We start from the raw sequence: 21,658 nt of genomic DNA on the forward strand, positions 1-21,658 counted from the left end.
TACAACTTTTATTCAGTTGGTATTGATATAATTTTAACAAATAGGGTAACAAAGTATTTTGAAATAATTTATAGAACTCTACCGTATATCCATCACCACCTGGAGCGGATCCAACTCTAAGAGACTTCAATGCTGTTTCTAACTCTTTTAAAGATATAGGTTCTTCTAAACTTCCTTTTATATGTTCAGGAATTTGAGGCCCCTTAAGTGAACTTAAAAATTCCAATCCATCCTTTTCTCTATCTCTGTAAGATTCAGAAGAATACAAGTCTTTATAAAAACTAGAATCTGATCCATTTTATTATGTGATTTTCCATTTTTATCTTTTATTACAACAATTTTTGTTCTTCTTTTCCTTGCTTTAAGATAATTTGCTAGCATCCTACCCGCCTTATTTGAATTTCCATAGTATTGAGTTTGTTGAGAAAATAAATCATTCCTTACAAATTTAGAGGATAACTCATTATATTTAACTTTTGCTTTTAATAATAATTGCAAAGTATTCCACTCCCATCTATTAATTAAATTACTTTCCAATACTTTAATTTCCTTTTCCAAATCAACAAATTGGTTCGTAAACTTTTTCCTAACGTATGCTGAATATGAAATAATATTACCTCTCATGGTTGCTTTAAACATGTATGCTGTTTTTAAAAAAAAACAAAACTATAACTATAAACTTATGTAGGCCCTCAAGAGTGGAATAATCTTCCTCTCTACAAACATCAGCAGACAAACTGATATAGTTTTAAAAGATTGTTAAAGAGACATCTTTTTTGTAAGATGAAATACGGTATTGAACTTATATAATGTAATTAGCTTGGGTACTGGTTGCCATTTGATTTCATATTTTTTAATATAAGAATAGTCCATTCTCACGGTGGCCAATCCAGGTCACTAGTACCTGGCCAAAACCCAAGGTGTAGCAATATTCCATGCTACCGATCCAGGACAAGCAGTGGCTTCCTGATGTCTTTCTCAATAACAAATTATGGACTTTTCCTCCAGGAACTTGTCCAAACCTTTCTTAAAACCACTATCCACTCTTACTACTACCTCTGGCAATGCGTTCCAGAGCTTAACTATTCTCTAAGTGAAATTTTTTTTCCTCCTATTGGTTTTAAAAATATTTCCCTGTAACTTCATTGAGCGTCTCCTAGTCTTTGTAATTTTTGACAGAGTGAAAAATTGATCCACTTGTACCCGTTCTATACCACTCATGATTTTGTAGAGTTCAATCCTATCTCCCCTCAGCCGTGTCTTTTCCAAGCTGAAGAACCCTAACCTCACAGCCACACTTCTCTTGCAAAACCATGGCCATGATTCCTACATGTTGCTCGTGGCTGACCCAAAAACCTTCCCTCTGACATCGGAGGGAAGGCTTCCAGGTCAGCTGCGGGCCACATGCAAGAGCCGCTGCTTGTGGCTTTGTGAAGAGAGGTGCGGCTGGGAGGAGGCAGCTGGCCAGTGGAGGTAAACACCCACGAGAGGGAGGGAGGCATGAATTTGGGACGCAGAACGGAGGGAAGGAAAATGAGGGGCTCGTTGGGACATGGAAGGGCGGAGGAGGATAGGAAGTGGGAGTCCTTGTACTTCTGGGATCATCTTCTCACACCCATTAGGACACTGTGAAGGTGCTATTCAGAGGCGCTGGAATGGATGGACTCCCAGCCATCCTGCAAGAGTGACACAGCTGGTTTAAGGGTGCAGTGATCAGACATTATGGTGGATTGCAAGGATGCTGTATTCCATGCAAAGGGATCTGGCATGGAAATTTTCCCCAGGTATCAGTAACTAAAAGCTCATGACCTCTCCCTATTATTATAAACACCAGTAAACAGGGTAGGTTCTGGCTTAACTCTATTCAAGCTAACCAAAGAGGTTTGTGGCAGCAGGAGTCCGTTCCTCTAACATCTCATTCAGGATTTGCTTATTGAATAAACCTGTGTTATTCCCTGTGTCATAATGCCCCTGTATCGCTCCATGGTGCGACCTCATCTGGAGTATTGTGTCCAATTCTGGTCTGCTTATCTCAACTACTTTGGCTCGGCCCAAAATTAGATCAGCTACCCACTCTCATCCCACTGTCCTCTGTCCACCACATTGCAGCTTGAGTTCTCTAGCAAAGTTCTGGGCATCATCATTGACTCTACACTATCCTTCCACGATCACCTCAACTCCTTGGTAAAAAAAAATGCTTTTTCAGCCTTCACATGCTGAGGAAAGCGAGATCCTGCTTCCATCAACAACACTTTGCTGTCCTCGTACAATCCATCATCCTTTCCAGACTAGACTATTGTAATTCCACGTACTTATGCCTAACAAAGAAAAGCCTTCAAAGACTTCAGCGGATTCAGAATACCGCGGCTAAATTAATCTTTTCAAAAAGTAAATTTGACCATGTCTCCCCACTCCTGTCCAAACTTCACTGGCTTCCAGTAGTCTCTAGGGTCCACTTTAAATGTGCTTGCCTAACTTTCAAGATCCTACACGGCATCCTTCCTCCCCTCATCCCACTATCTTGGAATTCCTTGAATCCTAACAACACCAGATCTACCCCAAAATTCAAACTATCCATCCCCTCATTAAAAGGCATATCCCATCCAGGAAAACTAGGGACATCCCTCTCCTTCAGAATCACAGAGCTCTGGAATAACCTTTCTACCCCACTTCGGAATCCAGGCGCCCTCCAACTTTTCCGAAAACATCTGAAAACTTGGCTATTCTCAAAAATGTAATATTTCCTCCCCTTTATTATACTAAGTCCCTCTAAACTTTCTCTATACTGTCCTGTATCCCTCATTGGAGTTCCATCTCTATACCATTCCTTGTAAACCGTGCCGAGCTCTACGAGTGTGGAGATGATGCGGTATACAAACTTAATGTTTAGTTTACTTTAAGAAAGATATAATGGTGCTAGAAAAGGTTCAAAGAAGAGTAACCAAGATGATAAAGGGAACTTCTCTCATATGAGGAAAGACTAAAAAGGTTAGGGCTCTTCATCTTGGAAAAGAGAAGGCTGAGGGGAGATAGGATTGAAGTCTACAAAATCCTGAATGGAGTAGAACGGGTACAAGTGAATCGATTTTTCACTCCGTCAAAAATGACAAAGACTCGATGAAGTTACAGGGAAATACTTTTCAAGCCAATAGGAGGACATTTTTTTCACTCAGAGAATAGTCAAGCTCTGGAACGCGTTGCCAGAGGATGTGGTAAGAGCGGAGAGCGTAGCTGGTTTTAAGAAAGGTTTGGACAAATTCCTGGAGGAAAAGTCCATAGTCTGTTACTAAGACATGCTTGCCCTGGATCGGTAGCGTGGAATATTGCTACATCTTGGGTTTTGGCCAGGTACTAGTGACATGGATTGGCCACCGTGAGAATGGGCTAATGGACTTGATGGACCATTGGCTATTATGTTCTTATGCCCCTCCTCGCACTCTCTCTGAGCAGTGACGTAACCGCTTGTAAAACTCTTAACAGGTACGCCACACGTCTCAAGGATGTTCTCAGGACACAGTTCAACTGAGCTGCTTTCAGTGAATAATACGGAGACGTGGTCAGAGGAGTAGCATTAAAAGTGAGTTACTGAACCAGGCACTAAACGTTATTAATAAGTCTGGCAGGAGAACTTTATTGAAACATCTTCACCCCAGAGATCTTCATATGTACAATAAAAGTGAAGACAGGAGTAGGAAGAGAAATCTATGACTGCTTATGGGAGAACCCCCCCATCCCACACTTGAACCCTTAAGTCTCCCTCTTGCCTGCATTACTCTGCTCTTTTCGGCTTGGCACGTCTTTCTAGACACCAGGGAATTTGGACTCCTGTCAACCCATTAATATTAATTTCCAAACAATTACATTTGCTCTTAAATGTTTTATAAATTGCATTGCTCATTACAGCAAGCGAATGGGACTATTCTAGAAATGTGTTCCGTGTTCGGGAAGACTGTTATCACTGGAATATTAACCGAGAGACCTGGAAAGCTCACCATTCCTGACACCTGTCTTATCAGTTGTATTCACACTATATGAATTAATCATGGCAGACAGGCACCAACATTTTCTCTGAATTACAAACGCAAGCAGGGTCTCACTTCCGGCTCACCACACAATTGTTTCCCACGTACCCACCTTTATAGGACCCCCAGGGACCCCTGAAGAAGACTTTTTGTCGAAACGCAGACCTTGTTGGGTCCTGTATCCCTAGCAGACTAGGTCCTTTAAGGCTTTTATGTGGATGATTTACTTTTATGTGGATGGAATTATTTTATGTGGATGATTTCAGTGGACCTTTGGAACTCTGACACTTTCAAATAAAGTCCATTTAGGAACATCGTCACTCCACAGAGATTTTTGATTTTCTCTGGATTTTCTTTTCTGTGGATATTTTGGGTCAATTCCTTTTGTTTTTTGCTACTTATGATTTTAAAGCGTTTGAGGCTTGTGCAGATGAGGACGGAGCTTAGGCATTGGTGGAATCAGACATTATGACATCACAGTCTGAGCTCTAGAATGTTGCAAACACAAGCAGTGTCTCACTTCCGGCTCACCACACAATTGTTTCCCACGTACTCACCTTTATAGGACCCCCAGGGACCCCTGAAGAAGACTTTTTGTCGAAACGCGGACCGTGTTGGGTCCTGTATCCCTAGCGGACTAGGTCCTTTAAGGCTCTTATGTGGATGATTTACTTTTATGTGGATGGAATTATTTTATGTGGATGATTTCAGTGGACCTTTGGAACTTTGACACTTTCAAATAAAGTCCATTTAGGAACATTGTCACCCCACAGAGATTTTTTTTATTTTCTCTGAATTACAAAGCCAAAAGGAGCGTACAAATAGACTATTTCACTAAAAACACATCCATTCTTTCTAACGAATGTATGAGTAATGGCAAATCACAATCAGTATACAACATACACACAAACATATCCATCAGCAAAATAATATTGGGGTCCTTTTACAAATTACGTTTCTATACTGGAATAGACCGAAGGTCCATAAATCCCAGTATCCTGTTTCCAACAGTGGCCAACCCAGGTCCCAAGTAGCAGATAGAAACCCAAAGAGTAGCAACATTCCAGAGCTGAGATTGTGATGTCATAATGCCTCAGTCATTCCACCAATGCCTTAGAGCCAACTTCAGCAGTGATGTCACAATGGCTTGATTGTCCTATACTTGGCTGACATAAGCACATAAGAGTTGCCATATTGGGACAGACCAAAGGTCCATCAAGCCCAGTATCCTGTTCCCACCAGTGGCCAACCCAGGTCCCAAGTAGATGACAGAAACCTAAAGAGTAGCAACATTCCAGGGCTGAGATTGTGATGTCATAATACCACATTCCACCAATGCCAACCTCACCAGTGATGTCACAATAGCTTGATTGTCCTATACTTGGCTCACATAAGAACATAAGAGTTGCCATATTGGGACAGACCAAAGGTCCATCAAGCCCAGTATCCTGTTTCCAACAGTGGCCAACCCAGATCCCAAGTAGCAGACAGAAGCCTAAAGAGTAGCAACATTCCAAAGCTGAGATTGTGATGTCATAATGCCTCATTCCACCAATGCCTAAGAGCCAACCTCAACAGTGATGTCACAATGGCTTGATTGTCCTACACTTGGCCCACATAAGAGTTGCCATATTGGGACAGACCAAAGGTCCATCAAGCCCAGTATCCTGTTTCCAACAGTGGCCAACCCAGGTCCCAAGTACATAGCAAGTTTCCAAAAGAGCAAAGCAAACTTTTTGCTGCTTATCCTAGAAATAAGCTACGGCTTTTCCTGTCCATCTTAATAATGCTTTAGTTTGCCCTTATGCCGGTCTTTCCCATGAGCTAAGGCTATTTTAACCCCTTATTTGGCCTTGTTGCTCAGAAACAACATGCGTCTTCTAAGGCTCTTACGGGAGATCTACATCTCCAAATGCCTCGTACTTGGCCCTGTTGCTCTCGTTCAATATCAAGTTACGTAAAGCAGCCATCTCACCATCTGCCAATTAAAATGGTTAACTGCAAGGGTAAAGTAGCCAAAATGCCTCATTTTCCATTAATTGCCACATTCTAATTTTCCAATTGGCACGTGAGTCCTTACCGCCATCTATTTTGTAGGCAGTGAGGATTCATTCGTCAAACCTGCGCTAATCAGCGTGCGGCAATGCCAGTGTACTAACCAGGCACCCCACTCTGTGAAAAATCGAAAAACTCTTTTAGCGTGCAGTTTGCGCACACACATGAAAAACTCTCCCTGGGAAGCCTCCGCGTGCCCTGTGGCACGCCATGTCGAGCTGTGGTAGGCACATTGACGGTGCTTTTACTAAGCTGCATTACGCGCTGGTGTAAGAACACGTTCTGGGTTCGTTTGGTATCTGCGCACACGAAGCACGTGGTAATTATTTTTGGGTTAACGTTTAGAGGGGGGGTGTCGGGACAGAGAGTGGGCACTGCTGTGCTATCTATGTTTTGCACACAATCAATGGTGTCGTAAGGGGGGTGTGGGGGTGCTAGTACCTGGCCTCCTCTCCACCCTCCCACAACTGTGCGCACTCCTTCCCTTCTCCCATACCTCTATAACGTTCCCAGCGTGAGCAGCAAGCCCAACCCGCTGCTCGCGCCAGCGACAGCTCTTCCTCTGATGTCACTTCTTGGACCCGTGCTCAGGAAGTGACATCAGAGGAAGAGCCAACAGTGTCGTGAACCGCAGGATGGGAACGTTAAGGAGGTACAAGGGAAGGAGCACACGCACGTGCCAGAAGGTAGCGGGGAAGGAGCAGATGGGGGTGGGGTGGAGAAGAGGGTGGGGGAGGCGAGCCTCCGCTATTCCACTGCACACAGTAGCTGGTTAGAGCATGGTTAATGCAAGAGCCGTTACCACCTGCTAAGGATGGTTCTTTGTGGCTGCTTCATCACTCTGAACTAGCCGCGATGAAATGGTCAGAACAGAGGATCAGCTGCTGTGGGCGCCTTGAGCCAGTCTGTTCAGTGATAGGCTCGCTGGAGTGGGAATGACCGGGGAGAAGGTGCGCGCGGAGGAAGCTGCCTTTGGCCTCTCTCCATCTTCTTGTATTGGCATCCGGTGAGTAGTTCATGAATGGTGCCAGTGCCCCGATTCAGCATTAGGTGTCAATACCCCTCAAAAAAATGATTCCCTCCCTGTTCCTCCTCTCCTCCCGCTCCACAATTTGGAAGGGGATGATTGAGTGTGACTGCGTGGAAACATCCCATGAACAATCGTCCCATTCCAGCTATAAGTCTGCTCCTGCCTTAATTTTTTTTAAAGGCCACATGCAAATGCTAACATTGAAAAAATAGAAAGTAGCCCTTTTTCACGACTGTGGTGAAAATGACTTAGTCAGCAGGACAGACCTGCGTAAGGGTGAGCAAAGTCTTTTTCATACCGCAGCTTAGTAAAAAGGTTCCTAAATAAGAAAAAAAACAAAAACCTTTTTGTCCTAGAAATATATTTCTTGCATAGCTTTTAGAGGCTAATCCCCCCCCTCCCCCGCCAAATGCACGGGTTAAGATTTTGGACATAAGAAGAATCCCTATAGAAATTGTACACTTGAAATTACTCCAGAACCAATATGTCTCCTATTAACACAGAGCTTTTACACTCCTGAAAAAACCTGGAATATTTCTGGGCTGTGATACTTTAATTGGATCCATATAAAAAGATGCCACGGAACCTGAACTGCTTGAGCACATGGGTGACAGAAGGCGGCTTTTGAGGTCTTGGCATCACAATCTGTAAGGACAGCATTGTAAAATGATGTTGCATTTTGATGTATTATTTGGGAAAGGTTACAAGTATTTGCTTAGTGAATTTAGCTAACAGGGGGTTTGCAATTTCTCTGCTCTATAATTGATTATTCCTCTGCAGAGGGTTGTGGTTTTTTCCCCACAAACACAGCAGTTCACATTAATGTACATAGCATTCATCTTTTTACGCTGGATCCAGTAACCAGCGCAGAAACAGAGGTGCTGGGAAAAATCAGCCCCTGGCCCAGGACTCTCACCAGCCCAAACCTGCTTGCAAAATCCTGGTGATCCTAGAATTGTGTCACACTGTGTGCATCTTTTGAGACGGTCCCTGACCGTTGCCTGCTATGGGGTTTTGTTACAGATGTGCCAGTTCTATAGTGCTCTCTATATTTAACATGCAATAGATTGTCCCTGTTCAGAAGAGCTTACAATCTAATTTAACATCAGCAGTTGTTGTTCGTGTCCAATTATCGATGGTAATTAATTAGGTTGTGCATCCATCCTAGGATCGCACCCAAATTTGAGGGACCGTTATAGAAGCCAGGGGGGCTGGTGGACAGGATTAAAAACCTGTATAATCTATGCAATTCTTTGGGCAGCCACCCACTAAGTTTTGTACCTGGTCAGTGGAGGGTTAAGTGATTTTGTCCAGAAGCTGCAGTGTGCCTATATGCTGGGCAGGTGACCCCCCCCCCCTTCACATTTAAAGAAATGGTATCCAGTTGCGCTTCGGGAGGGGTTCAAGCTGCTTTTTTAATCCATGAGTAAAAAACCATTTACCTATGTAAAATCTTTTAGACCCCACCCCCTTCCCTTCCTGAATCATAAGCTCTGTAGGGCAGGGACTTCCCGCACCTAGATGGAATGAAAAAGCTTGCCGGTGTCTTCAGAAATCATTTGCCCTCGAGAGGGGGCGGCAGGGCTGGATCTCGGCTGTCCTCGCCTTGAAGGCGTTGCGTGAGGCAGGGCTCAGTTGCCTGGGAGAGAGGCAGGGGGACGGCGACAACGGGGACCGGGGGATGTTTGGACGCGGAGGCTCGACATGAGGAGGACACCAAAATGGAAGGGCTTCTGTCGCCGATGAGAATGAAGGTAGGCTGCGCCTTTTGGTCTAAAGTTAAGCGGGGCTTTAGTAAGCCGGATCTGTGTGGGGGCATCGAAGCCCATTTCGGGAGTTTTTTCGTTTGTTTCGTTAATTTAGTCTGACATCACTTGCCATCGTGGCTTTGCCTTAGCTGTATCTGGGATGGATGTTGTGAAGGAGCCCCACCATGTATGCTCTGATGTTTAGGGGGGGGGGGGGGGAAGGGGCTCCTTGCTTTATTGCTAATGGTGATATTCCTAGGCAGCTTGCAATCGCTGCCTTGGGCCTGACTTATCAGATTCACATCAGTAATGGTTGTATTTTGATGCTAATTCTCTTTTTAAATTGTAGGTAGGTTTGGGGCGATAGACCCTGATCTCTTTAGCACATGGTGTTTGTTTAGGTTTGACCATGAGACTTGCTAGCGATATATTGAAAACATTTATTCTGTATGACCCATAATGTGCAATCAGACATCAATTCAGATCTTGGTTTCCTTACAGCTCCCTTTCCTGGATCATTGGAATTTGGCGCAACCGAAGAACTGTTAAGTCGTCATCGATCACATTCTTAAAAATATTTCTGCGTTTCTAATTACTTAGGGCTCCTTTTACAAAGCTGCGTTAGGGCTTTAACGCATGGATTAGCGCGCGCCGAATTGCCGCACCCGCTAGACTTTAACGCCAGCATTGAGCTGGCGTTAGTTCTAGCTGTGCAGCGCGCGGTCATATCCTGTGTGCGCTAAAAACGCTAGCCCTTAATTTATTTAACATAACTTATTTCAAAAGCGTTTTCATCACTTTTTTGAAGCTGTCGACTGGGGAACTATGCCGGCATATTTCGCCGTGCAGACTGTATCGAGACCGTCCCCGCTTTATCTCGCAGTCTCCCATCGAGTCTCATCGGTCTTGAAACAGCCTGCACGGCGAAATGTCATCATAGTTCCCCAGCCGACAGCTTCAAAAAAGAAAGATAAGTGATGAAAACGCGTTTAAGTAAGTTAAAATAAATTAAGTAATCTATTAAAATGTAGAAACACGCAGAAATATTTAAAAAATGGGATCGATGACGATTTAGCAGTTCTTCTATACAAAAATGTGAAGGAATAAGAACATAAGAACATAAGCGTTGCCTCTGCCGGGTCAGACCAGGGGTCCATCGTGCCCGGCAGTCCGCTCCCGTGGCGGCCCCCCAGGTCCATGACCTGAAAGTGTTCCCTACCTAACCTAAAATATCCATACCCTATTCGCTCAATGTCCTGTAAGGTAAACCTCTATCTGTACCCTGTTATTCCCTTTGCTTCCAGGAAGTCATCCAGTCCCTTTTTGAACCCCAGAATTGTACTCTGTCCTATCACCTCTCCGGGAAGCGCGTTCCAGGTGTCCACCACCCTCTGAGTGAAGAAGAACCTCCTTGCATTCGTTATGAATCTGTCTCCTCTCAGTTTTTCTGAATGACCTCTTGTTTTAGTTGTCCCTGCTAGTCTAAAGAATCTGTCCCTCTCCACCTTTTCTATGCCTTTCATGATTTTATACGTTTCTATCATGCCCCCTCTCAGTCTCCGCTTCTCCAGTCTGCGCTAAATTCTGATGATCCAGGAAAAGGATTAATTGATATACGATTGCACATTATTGCTATAGAAATCTGGACATTAGTGGGATTATAGACCTTGTCAGCCAAGAGGAGCAACTCCATATCTTAGTATAACAGTAACAAACAGCGACTGGTCCACTTTGAGAGGATGGGCTACATTTCTTCTTCCCTCGGGTCCTTCACGTATATATTTATTAGCTGCTTATGGCAGCCAAAAGTCTCTGATCACTGGTACCCGTTGTATCCTGTGGCTTTTAGGTCCAATTGTTTCCACACAATGAATGATTTTAAAAGGAAGGACGGGCGTTGAAAAGCAAATACAGAAAACGAACAAAAGCCTTTCAAAAACCTTATATTCATAAAATCTTTGCAAGGTTCATATTTCTGTGCAAAACAGCACAGACGCATGCGCCGTGAAGACATTATTATTAACTTTACACCCAGTCACAGATATGGTCTCATAAAAAAAAGAAAAAGTGGCCATAAAGCTCAAAAACTGATATTAAATCTTCTCAGCTAAGATATGATTGAAGTCTACAAAATCCAGAGTGGAGTAGAACAGGTACAAGTGGATCGATTTTTCACTCCACCAAAAAATGACAAAGACTAGGGGACACTCGACAAAGTTACAGGGAAATACTTTTAAATCCAATAGGAGGAAATATGTTTTCATTCAGAGAATAGTTAAGCTCCGGAACGCATTGCCAGAGGCTGTGGTAAGAGCGGACGGCGTAGCTGGTTTTAAGAAAGGTTTGGACAAGTTCCTGGAGGAAAAGTCCATAGTCTGTTACTGAGAAAGACATCAGGAAGCCACTGTTTGTCCTGGATCGGTAACATGGAATATTGCTACACCTTGGGTTTTGGCCAGGTACTAGTGACCTGGATTGACCACTGTGAGAACGGGCTACTGGGCTTAATGGACCATTGGTCTGACCCAGTGAGGCTGTTCTTATGTTCTACACTGCCACAGACCTGATGGTGACTTTATCACGTTCTGCACACATTAAAATCCCATTTACTTCTGTGCATTGTGGAGGAATATCTAATAGGGGAAAGAGGATGGGACATACATACCGCCTTTTTGTGGCTTCACAGTCAAAGTGGTTTACCTATATAGAGGGACTTATTTTGTACCTGGGCCAATGGAGGATGAAGACCCTGATTCTTTAAAACTTAGGCGTAGCTTGGCATCTTAACATTTAGGCATCCCCAGTTCATGCCACGGCTTTTTATACCTAGATAGGTGCCTGTATCAGAGACTAATGCAGTGATGTAGTAAGAGGGGACATGAATTGAAGGTGCATCGGAGGTGGGGGGGGAAGTGTTCTATGGCAGGAAGGGTCGCTTGCCAGCGGGAGAGGTGGAAAACCAACATTTCTTGACAGCAGGAGAGTGTGGGTATCTCTCCTGCTGTTGTGTTTTGTTTTGGGGGTTTTTGCTTGACATTGTTTTTTCTGTGCATGTGCCCATCGCTCATGCAAATTTAGCGAATCTTCGCTGCTGTCCGCCAACCTCCTTTGCATGCGTGTTTTTTTAAAAGAATGTCTCAGCTTTTTTTTCAATTCACGATCAAAACAGCTGCGTAAACAGACCGTCGCTTTTAACGCGGGTTTTTGAAGATTCTGGCCGCAGTCTCTACCAAAAGGCCTCAGCACCCTACACTGAATTGTAGCTCAAAAACGATCAGGCTTCTCACTCAATTTAGCTCCCTGTAGTAAGATCATAGTAAGAACAGGGCAGCCGCCTTCTCCAGAGGGTTGCTTCCATGCCGTGTGCGTGAAAAACACTGCTCGGGAGGATAGGTCTAATAGTTAGTTAATGACTTAGTGACAGCCTCAACTACATGTTGAGATAAATTGGACAGAACGCACTAATTGCATTAGACTACAATCGACTTAAACAGACTCAATCAGGGCTGCTTAATGCACTTATTTGTTGGCATTTGCATAATTGGCATGTAAATATGCATGAGATTAGCCAGCAGTGGTGCAGGGTGGCAGGAAGCTGGTTTGACTTGCTAAATCCAGGAAGTCTTCAGGGCTTGGAAATGACAGGGCTCGTTCCAGCTCTCTCCTGTGAAGTCAGTGATTTTAGATAAGGAAGGGGCCCTTTTACTAAGCCCTTGTGCTTAGAAACGGCCTTTAGCAAGGTGTTGACGCACTGTTGAGATGCCGGAGCGTCGGTATCTCATGGGCTGCTTGGCCTATGTACATTTAATGTGTATATTGACGGCGTTACGTCATCAAGTTTCAAGTTTTATTTATATTTGATTAATCGCTTAATTAAAATTGTTTCTAAGCGAATTACAATATATAAAAGTAACATATAATTAAACATAATACTAAAATAGAAAATGACATATAAGATTTAGAAAACTAACAATTTATACAATAAATACAATTTTTAAAAAAAGGGAGAATTTACATCACAAATATATAATGAGCTAATAAATTTATACAATAATGCAAAAGATATCAACATAAAAAAAAAAAAAGATTTAGGAAAAGAAGAAGAAAGAACGAGGGAGAGCTCAGAAGTAATTTATACTTTAAAGGCATCCTTGAATAAAAAGCATTTTAAATTCTTTTTAAAATCGCTTAAGTTATTTTTATCTCTTAACTGTAATGGTAATGAATTCCAAAGTTGCGGAGCTGATACAGAAAACATATCTTGTCGGCGGGTTCCAATGACTTTTAAGGAGGGAACCGTTAAGAGTTTATGGTTGTTTGACCGTAGAGAGTATCTCGCTTATTACAAAGAAGCTATAAACCTCTATTATATAATAAAACTTTCATTGATTCTAACAAAATCATCATTGTTTCATTAAAACCTTATAACCTCCAACGTTGAATTCGGAACCCCTCCCATCAAACACCAAAGCCAAAAATATAAATCTTCCTTGTAAAACCTTGGTATCAATGCCCAGCCCAAAACGTCACAATTACTGTCCTTGTTCCAAAATTCCTTATCTTCAAATATTCTGACGATCTCTTTAGGTTTCATATCTCTCCACCTAATCAGCAACAGCCGCCAGCGAAGCATTAACCGTCCAGCCCGACACAGAACCGTGTTTTGCTATTGTGCGACTTCAGGAGCTGCAACTGGAAAGGCCATGGATTAGGGATCCGACTCGCATAGTCACACTTTCAAATTCAGTTTCGATTAGATAGCGGTTGTTTATTCATTTGTATTGCTAATCTCTGTGAACCGCGTAGGACTCAACGGTATTAGCGGGATGCAAGTGAGGTCTCCCACATCACTCATGCCAGCTAACATTTTTTCACAACTTCAAGGGAGAAACACCAAACTCGGGACTTCCCCCTCGATTCCAACCGTGCTCAGAGAACAGCCATAAAGTATGGGATCGCTTTGTGGCTTGGAGGGGCTACTGTCAAGTATTAATGCCTTCTAACTTGATATGTCAAGCTTGGATTCAGCGAGGGGTGGGGGAAGGGGACTGTGGGGGTGGCGAAGAGAGAGGTAATGGGGGGTGTCTTTCTTGGGATCTTGTGAGTTACTGACGTTATTGAAAATTTCAAATAGAAAGAAATCTTAGCATGTCCGTAATGCGGACCTTTTGCACGCACCAAGCTCATTTCTATTTGTTTGATCTCTGGCCATGCACATAAGAATATAAGAATTGTCGCTGCTAGGTCAGACCAGTGGTCCATCGTGCCCAGCAGTCCGCTCACGTGGTGGCCCTCTGGTCAAAGACCAGCGCCCTGAGACTAACCCTACCTGCGTAAGTTCCAGTTTAGCAGGAATTTGTCCAACTTTGTCTTCAATCCCTGGAGGGTGTGTACCCCTATGACACACTCTGGAAGAGTGTTCCAGTTTTCTACCACTCTCTGGGTGGAAAAGAACTTCCTTACGTTTGTATGGAATCTATCCCCTTTCAACTTTAGAGAGTGCCCTCTCGTTCTCTCTACTTTGGAGAGTATGAACAACCTCTCTTTATCTACTAAGTCTGTTCCCTTCAGTACCTTGAATGTTTTGATCATGTCCCCTCTCAATCTCCTCTGTTTGTGGGAGAAGAGGCTGAGTTTCTCTAATCTTTCACTGTACGGCAACTCCTCCAGCCCCTTAACCATCTTAGTCGCTCTTCTCTGGACCCTTTCGAGTAGTACTATGTCCTTCATGTATGGCGACCAGTGCTGGACGCAGTACTCCAGGTGAGGGTGCACCATGGCCTGGTACAGCGGCATGATAACCTTCTCCGATCTGTTCGTGATCCCCTTCTTTATCATTCCTAGCGTTCTATTTGCCCTTTTCGCTGCCGCCGCACATGGCACAGACGGCTTCGTCAACTTGTCGATCAGAACTCCCAAGTCCCTTTCCTGGGAGGTCTCTCCAAGTTCTGCCCCGGACATCCTGTATTCGTGCATGAGATTTTTGATACCAACCTGCATCACTTTGCACTTATCCACTAATGATAATATTAGCATTAAAATAATGACTGCCAGAGTACTAAACAGTCATCGCAGCGGTAATATCGGTGCACTGGCTCATTAGTGTATGCTTAGCACATGCAAATGGGCAAACTAGCACAAAACATAGGCAAAGAGCCCCACGAAGGACCTTCCAGAAGCAGTGTAAGGTTTGGTTACACGTGAATTGTTTTGGTGTCTATTGAAAATTTGCATCTTGAATCTGTATTCAAATTCTTGGATTTGCTGTGAAGCCATTTGGGAAAGATGGTTATGAAACCATTATTAAATAAGTTAAAAAGTTAAAGAATAAAGCTAAAGTCAGGAACTAAAGAGTGCGGAGATTATATTATATTATATCCCCTCTTAAAGCCAATTCAATTTGTTACCTTTGCTTAATCTTCTGTAAACCGCATAGAACTTCACGGTATTGCGGTATATAAGCTGTTATTATTATTATATTTGAGCAAAATGCCAGATACGGTTCTCTCCTTTTATCTTTTACACCCCCTCACTTAACCACAGACTACATTTTGCCAGAGATGAATGCGCTCAGTCCAGATCTAGGGCTGAATTAGTGATTCTGTTTTGTTAAGCTTTTCTTAGCCGAACATGTGTGATATTATTAATAGAAGTCGTCTCAGAACAGATGGATATGTAGATAAAACAGTCGGAGCACAAGAAAGACCGGATCAAAACTTAGGCGTTTTAGCGCATGCATCGGATTAGCACGCTCTATAGCGCACGCTAGCTGAAAATCTACCGCCTGCTCAAAAGGAGCATTTCCGCGCATTTAGGCCCTAACACGCCTTCATAAAAGGAGCCGGAAACGAGGCAACAGTTTATTGGTTGAAAGTGTCGTTAAGAATTTCTTTTGCATGTTTCAAGGCTTTCGTTTGCTCTCTCCCCCATGAATCCTGGAAGTTTTGCTCATGGTTTCAAATACAGTAAAACCTTGGATTGCGAGTGACTTGGGGTGCGAGTGTTTTGCGAGACGAGCAAAATGTTTTATTAAATTTTAACTTGATAAGCGAGCGAGGTCTTGCAATATGAGTACGTATACGCGCGTCACGTCATCACAACTCAGCCGAAGACGCTGCGAGGTCTTGCAATACAAGTGCGCACTGTGTACGCGTGTCGCAACTTCTCTCTCTGACGCAGGAGTGTAGAGACTTTTGAAAATGTACTACGGTACACTATTTTCTATTAAAGTTATGGGGTTGTGGAACAAATCGTCTTGAGTTTCCATTATTTCTTATGGGGAAACGTGCTTTGGATTACAAGTATGTTTCCAGAACGAATTATGCTCGCAAACCAAGGTTTGACTATATTTCGATATGATTTTCTCTAATCATTGCTACATGTACTGTCTGTTGACTATACAATCCTGTACCCGCTTCCAAGACTTCTTGGGTAACTTCATTCCTTGCCTCTGGACAGCGTGGAGTTTATTAACTAACGAAGCGTTATATTCTAGATCAGGAGTCCTCAAACTATGGCTCTTTGGCCAGATACAGCCTGTAAAATTCATTTATCTGGCCTACTATGTTTTTCCTGCCTATAAGTTGAATCCAACCTATGAAGCAGGGCTAATGGGGTTCCCAGGCTCCAGCTGATGGAAGATGGTGTTGGGACAAAATGTGATTTATAGCCTTAAGCCATGCCATTAAAAAAACAGAACCCCCAGAACCCAGCATCCTCTGGTCCCCCACACTCCCACTTCCACCACTTACTCCCTCAAGCACTTCCCCAGCACTTACTACTTGTAGGACTTTCCCGGAGGGGGAAAGGGATTGGGGCTTGTATACCGCCTTTATGAGTTTTACAACAAGTTGACCAATTTTCCTGTCTGTCCTGGTGGGCTCACAATCTGTCTAATGTTCCTGGGGCAGTGGAGGATTAAGTGACTTGCCCAGGCTCAGCATGGGCTTTGAACCCACAGCATCAGGGTGCTGAGGCTTTAGCGCTTACCACTACGCCACACTCTCCTCCAATACAATATCAGAAGTGAGCCAAGTATAGACCAATGAAGCCATTGTGACATCACTGAGGTTGGCTCTTATTGGTGGAATGAGGCATTATGACATCACAATCTGAGCTCTAGAATGTTGCTGGAATGGGGCAGGGATGGGAAATTGAGTTCTTGCGGGGACAGGGAAAAATTTTTCCCCATGTCATTCTCTACTTCAAAGTACAAAAATTGATTTAAAGCTAAAGCAGCTGTTTCTCTCTTTCTCTCTCTCTCTCAATCTCTCCCTGGTCTCTGGGGATTTAGTGCTCATTGTCACATCTACACAAATGTATGGTGTTTATTGGAATGCACGTTGTAAAGACAACAAAACAAGAAGTTTGCAATTCTTTTGTCAGCCCTGAAATTTATCTCCATTGTAAGTGAGAAGCAGCTGGGTGACACTGCCAGAAATTGCTCAATCCTGGCCTCGCATTTGCTTACAAGAAAAGAAAAAGAACGGACCATCAATCAATCTGCTACCGGAATATTCCGAGTCTCGATTGTGGTAAATGCCTTCGAATGCCATGGCAACAGTCCCAGGAACCGAATGCTTTGCTTTTTGGTGTCTTCAGCGCGTGGCCTGCTCCTTTTTTGCCCCGTTCCATTGAAGACAAAGACAGAAGGGGCAGGAGGGGGTACTTAAGTGCCCGAGCCTTTCTTTCATTGGCCCCATGGTTTTTAATGTGTGCACAGCGAGCTTTTCAGAGTCACACTCCTTTCACCAACTCAGCTTGCAAAAGAATGGCATTTGGGACCCAGCTGACCCCCTTGTACTCTAAGGGCACTTGTTTAACAGAAAAGAAGGGCCTTGCCAATTGAAGTCATTCCTTGTTTCCAAGCACAATGGCCCCACATCCCCCAGAAATAATTATATCTGGATTCACTGGATTTTTCATGGTGGTATAAAATGTGCATCTTTTTTTTTCATCCTCAGGTTCATTTCCAGATTCACCTTTTGCTTCTTTGGGGCAGATTCCAAGCCATTGCTAAATGGAGATATAGGTTCCACATATTCCAGACCCTGAAGGGACCCTCAGTCTGGTCTGGAGAAGTTGGGAGCAGTGATTAAGAATAGCCCTCCTGGGTCAGACCAATGGTCCATCTAGCCCAGTATCCTGTCTTCACGGAGGCAAATCCAAGTCACAATTACCTGGCAAACAGTAACAGCATTCCATGCTACCGTCTCATGTCTGTCTCACCAGCAGACTATGGACTTTTCCTCCAGGAACTTTTCCAAACTTTTTTTTTTAAACCAGCTACATTAACTCCTCTGGCAACACGTTCCAGAGCTTAACTAGTCTCTGAGTGGAAAAAAAATTTCCTCCTATTGGTTTTAAAAGTATTCCCCTATAACTTCATCGAGTGTCCCCTAGTCTTTGTCATTTTTGACGGAGTGAAAAATCGATCCACTTGTACCCGTTCTTGAATCATATCTCCCTTCAACTGTGTTTTCTAAGCTGAAGAGCCCTAACCGTTTTAGTCTTTCCTCGTACGAGAGGACTTCCGTCGCCTTTATCATCTTAGTCGCTCTTCTTTGAAACTTTTCTAGCACCACTATATCTTTCTTGAGATTAGGAGAACAGAATTGAACGCAATACTTCGGATGAGGTCACATCATGGAGCGATACATAAGAACGTAAGAATTGCCGCTGCTGGGTCAGACCAGTGGTCCATCGTACCCAGCAGTCCGCTCACACGGCAGCCCACAGGTCAAAGACCAGTGCTCTAAATGAGTCCAGCCTCACCTTGTACATCCCAGTTTAGCAGGAACTTGTCCAGCATAGTCTTGAATCCCTGGAGGGTGTTTTCCCCTATAACAGCCTCCGGAAGAGCGTTCCAGTTTTCCACCACTCTCTGGGTGAAGAAGAACTTCCTTACGTTTGTACGGAATCTATCCCCTTTTAACTTTAGAGAGTGCCCTCTCGTTCTCTCTACCTTGGAGAGGGTGAACAACCTGTCCTTATCTGCTAAGTCTATTCCTTTCACTGTTTTGAATGTTTCGATCATGTCCCCTCTCAGTCTCCTCTTTTCGGTGAATCAAATCTTGAATCGGGCAGCACTAGTGTGCCATAACTCATTTTTCTGGACAGAATGCTTTATTGGTTTTATCTGTCTGCTGTTTTGCATTTTTTTTTTTTTTTTCTGTTCCCATTCTTGTTTTTCCAGAGCACAGTGGAGGTCTGCTTAGCTCTGTCAAGGCTCGGAGGTGAATGACAGCGTTATTCCCCACCAGGGACCCTTTTCTGTGTACTATGGATGGCAAGAGAGAGGAAAAGTGCCAGAGTAACCACAGATACATCCTTAGGGGTCACCCTAAGCCCCACTTAACAAAGGACCTTCCTTAGAAAATATAATTGTTTAACTGTTTTCCGGTAAATGCTATACAACAGTATAGTATAAATGGACAGACTGGATAGACCATATTGCCTTTATCTGCTGTTATTTTCTCTGTTTCTATAGATTTTTGCAAGTACCAAAATATTTATGGTGGTTTTAGGCAAACAGAGGCCAGTGAACAAAAAGAATCATTATTCAAAGCTGGAGCAGAAGCAGTGTGGGAGGCTGAATGGAGCGAATTAAGTGAAAGTGGACTTATATTAATGAGACACTTTAGACTTGCCCTGTTCTGAGCACTAGAATGCATTAGCTGCCTCTTATTTCCATATTCATGAGCCTTGTTATCTCTTTTCAAACATGTAAAGTCACTCTGGTAATATCAGTTTCTTTGCAAAACTAGCTCTCGCATCCTGAAACAGATTGTAGCTATAAGGAATTCAAGTCATCCACAACTACAGATGGCGCTGTGTGGGAAGAGGCACGGCAGTTATTAAGGGAGAAGGTGAAAGCAGAGAATGACACGGGGACAAATTTTTCCCCGCAAGTTTTGTCTCTGTCCCTGTCCCATTTCTGGAAGCTCTGCCTTAACCGCAGAAGCCTCAAACACTTATGATTTTAAAGTGTTTGAGGCTTGCGCAGATGAGGATGGAGCTTAGGCATTGGTGGAATGAGGCATTATGACATCACAGTCTGAGCTCTAGAATGTCGCTACATAGGATGTTAAAGTGCTTGAGGCTTGCGCAGATGAAGATGGAGCTTGCAGAAATGCGACAGGGGTGGGTAAAGAACTTTCTAGGATAGATGGGAAAATGAGCTCCCGTGGGGACAGGGAAAAATTTGTCCTCATGTCATTCTCTAGGGTAGGGGTAGGCAATTCCGTTCCTCAAGAGCCAGAGCCAGGTCAGGTTTTCAAGATATCCACAATAAATGTGCATGAGATAGGTTTGCATCTCAAGGAGGCAGTGCATGCAAATCCATCTCATACATATTCATTGTGGATATCTTGAAAACCTGACCTGGCTCTGGCTCTCGAGGACCAGAATTGCCTACCCCTGCTCTAGGGGAAAGGGAGTTCGTGTGGGGATAAAAAAAGAAATCATTTTGCACCAACATCCAGAATTTTGGGAAGGCTACTACAGACTTTACCTATGAAGGCACATGAGATGGTTTTTTTTATGGGGGGAGGAAGGGAGGAGGCAGGGCACAGATCCAGCCTGGTGAGAGTATTGTGATTGGATGTAAGTGGGATAGTTGGAAAAATAATTGCAGGTGATGAATCAGGGAAAGTGCCAAGGAAGCCAGAGGGAATGCTGGCAGGGATTCCCATGGAGTCCATCAAGCCAGAGGACAGGAGCCACCGTTACTGGGAGACCAGGGAGTCCGAAGAAGCCACTAAGGCCTGCAGTTCAAGGCTGACCTTAGAGGAGACCTGACAGTGATCTAATTTCATTTCATCATTCCTCTACCCACCATATCTTGTTTCATCCATAGTGACTCCTTCCTGTCAAAAGATCATGGAGCACCGGAAGCTAGATTTTATTAATTTACCGGTATTTATTTTATTCGATTTATCTCCCGTCTTCCCCAAGGAGCCAGAACGGATCATGTTACAATTAACAACAAGGAACAGAAAACTAAGGCACTAGGGTAGTTCAATTGTTCTGGATTAGCAGACATTTGGAGGCTGAAGCATGCACATGGAGAGAGTCAGTTGGACATCTATTAAGGATACAGTGGTTTGGGATTAACAGTCTGAACATTATGTTCTACTTTTAATCTTCCTACGCTAGCAGATATTAAGGGTCTTTTCAAAAGAGTCAATCTAAAAGGCTCTCGAGAGAGATCATTCCTCCACTCATCTTAAAAAAAAAATTTTCTCGTGCTTTGGCCCTTTTATACATACTCTTATCCTAAATAGTACCACCATCATGGAAAACAGCCACAATCTTTTTTTTTTTTTTTTATTTATTTATAAAATTTACACATTTATTATCTTGTACAGAAAGTGAGATCAAGAAAACATAATAATATTATTTACTCTCAAACCTGAAAGTAATTCAAATTAATAAAGAAAATATACATCCTAACTTAATCACACACTAGTCCTCAAATTAGGATCCAAGATTAACGATAAGAGTAGAAATTAATTAAAGTAAAACATTTTAACAAGAAAAATCAGTTAAACTACTACTGAGAAGTGAGCTAATTATTATCACAATGGTACAGATGGTTCTACAGACTCAAGACGTTTCGCAGAAAGGAAAGCAGTCAAGTGAGCTGGATCTACAAATACATATTTCAAGGAACGGTATCTTATGACACATTTACAAGGATACCTAAGAAAAAATAAACCCCCTATTTGAGTCACTCCTGGTTTTAACATTAAGAATTCCCTTCTTCTCTTCTGAGTCTCTCTCGAGACATCAGGAAATATCTG

At 43.2% G+C, this 21,658-nt stretch overlaps 1 protein-coding gene across 2 annotated transcripts in view; it reads left to right on the forward strand.

Annotated features, from left to right (window-relative positions):
- The window catches only part of FRMD4A (FERM domain containing 4A), a 608,938-nt gene that overhangs the window by 93,231 nt on the left and 494,049 nt on the right, over positions 1–21,658 (forward strand). The window contains exon 1 of one of the 2 annotated variants that reach the window (XM_033958474.1): positions 8,830–8,861. The exons of the other annotated variant lie outside the window; for it this stretch is intronic. Coding sequence (XP_033814365.1) covers positions 8,850–8,861 — 12 coding nt within the window. The 5' untranslated portion in view covers positions 8,830–8,849. Of the gene's footprint in view, positions 1–8,829; positions 8,862–21,658 lie in introns of those variants that run through there. 2 annotated transcript variants of the gene reach the window in all.

The sequence above is a fragment of the Geotrypetes seraphini genome, chromosome 9, assembly GCF_902459505.1.
Source record: "Geotrypetes seraphini chromosome 9, aGeoSer1.1, whole genome shotgun sequence".
Lineage (NCBI taxonomy): Eukaryota > Metazoa > Chordata > Amphibia > Gymnophiona > Dermophiidae > Geotrypetes > Geotrypetes seraphini.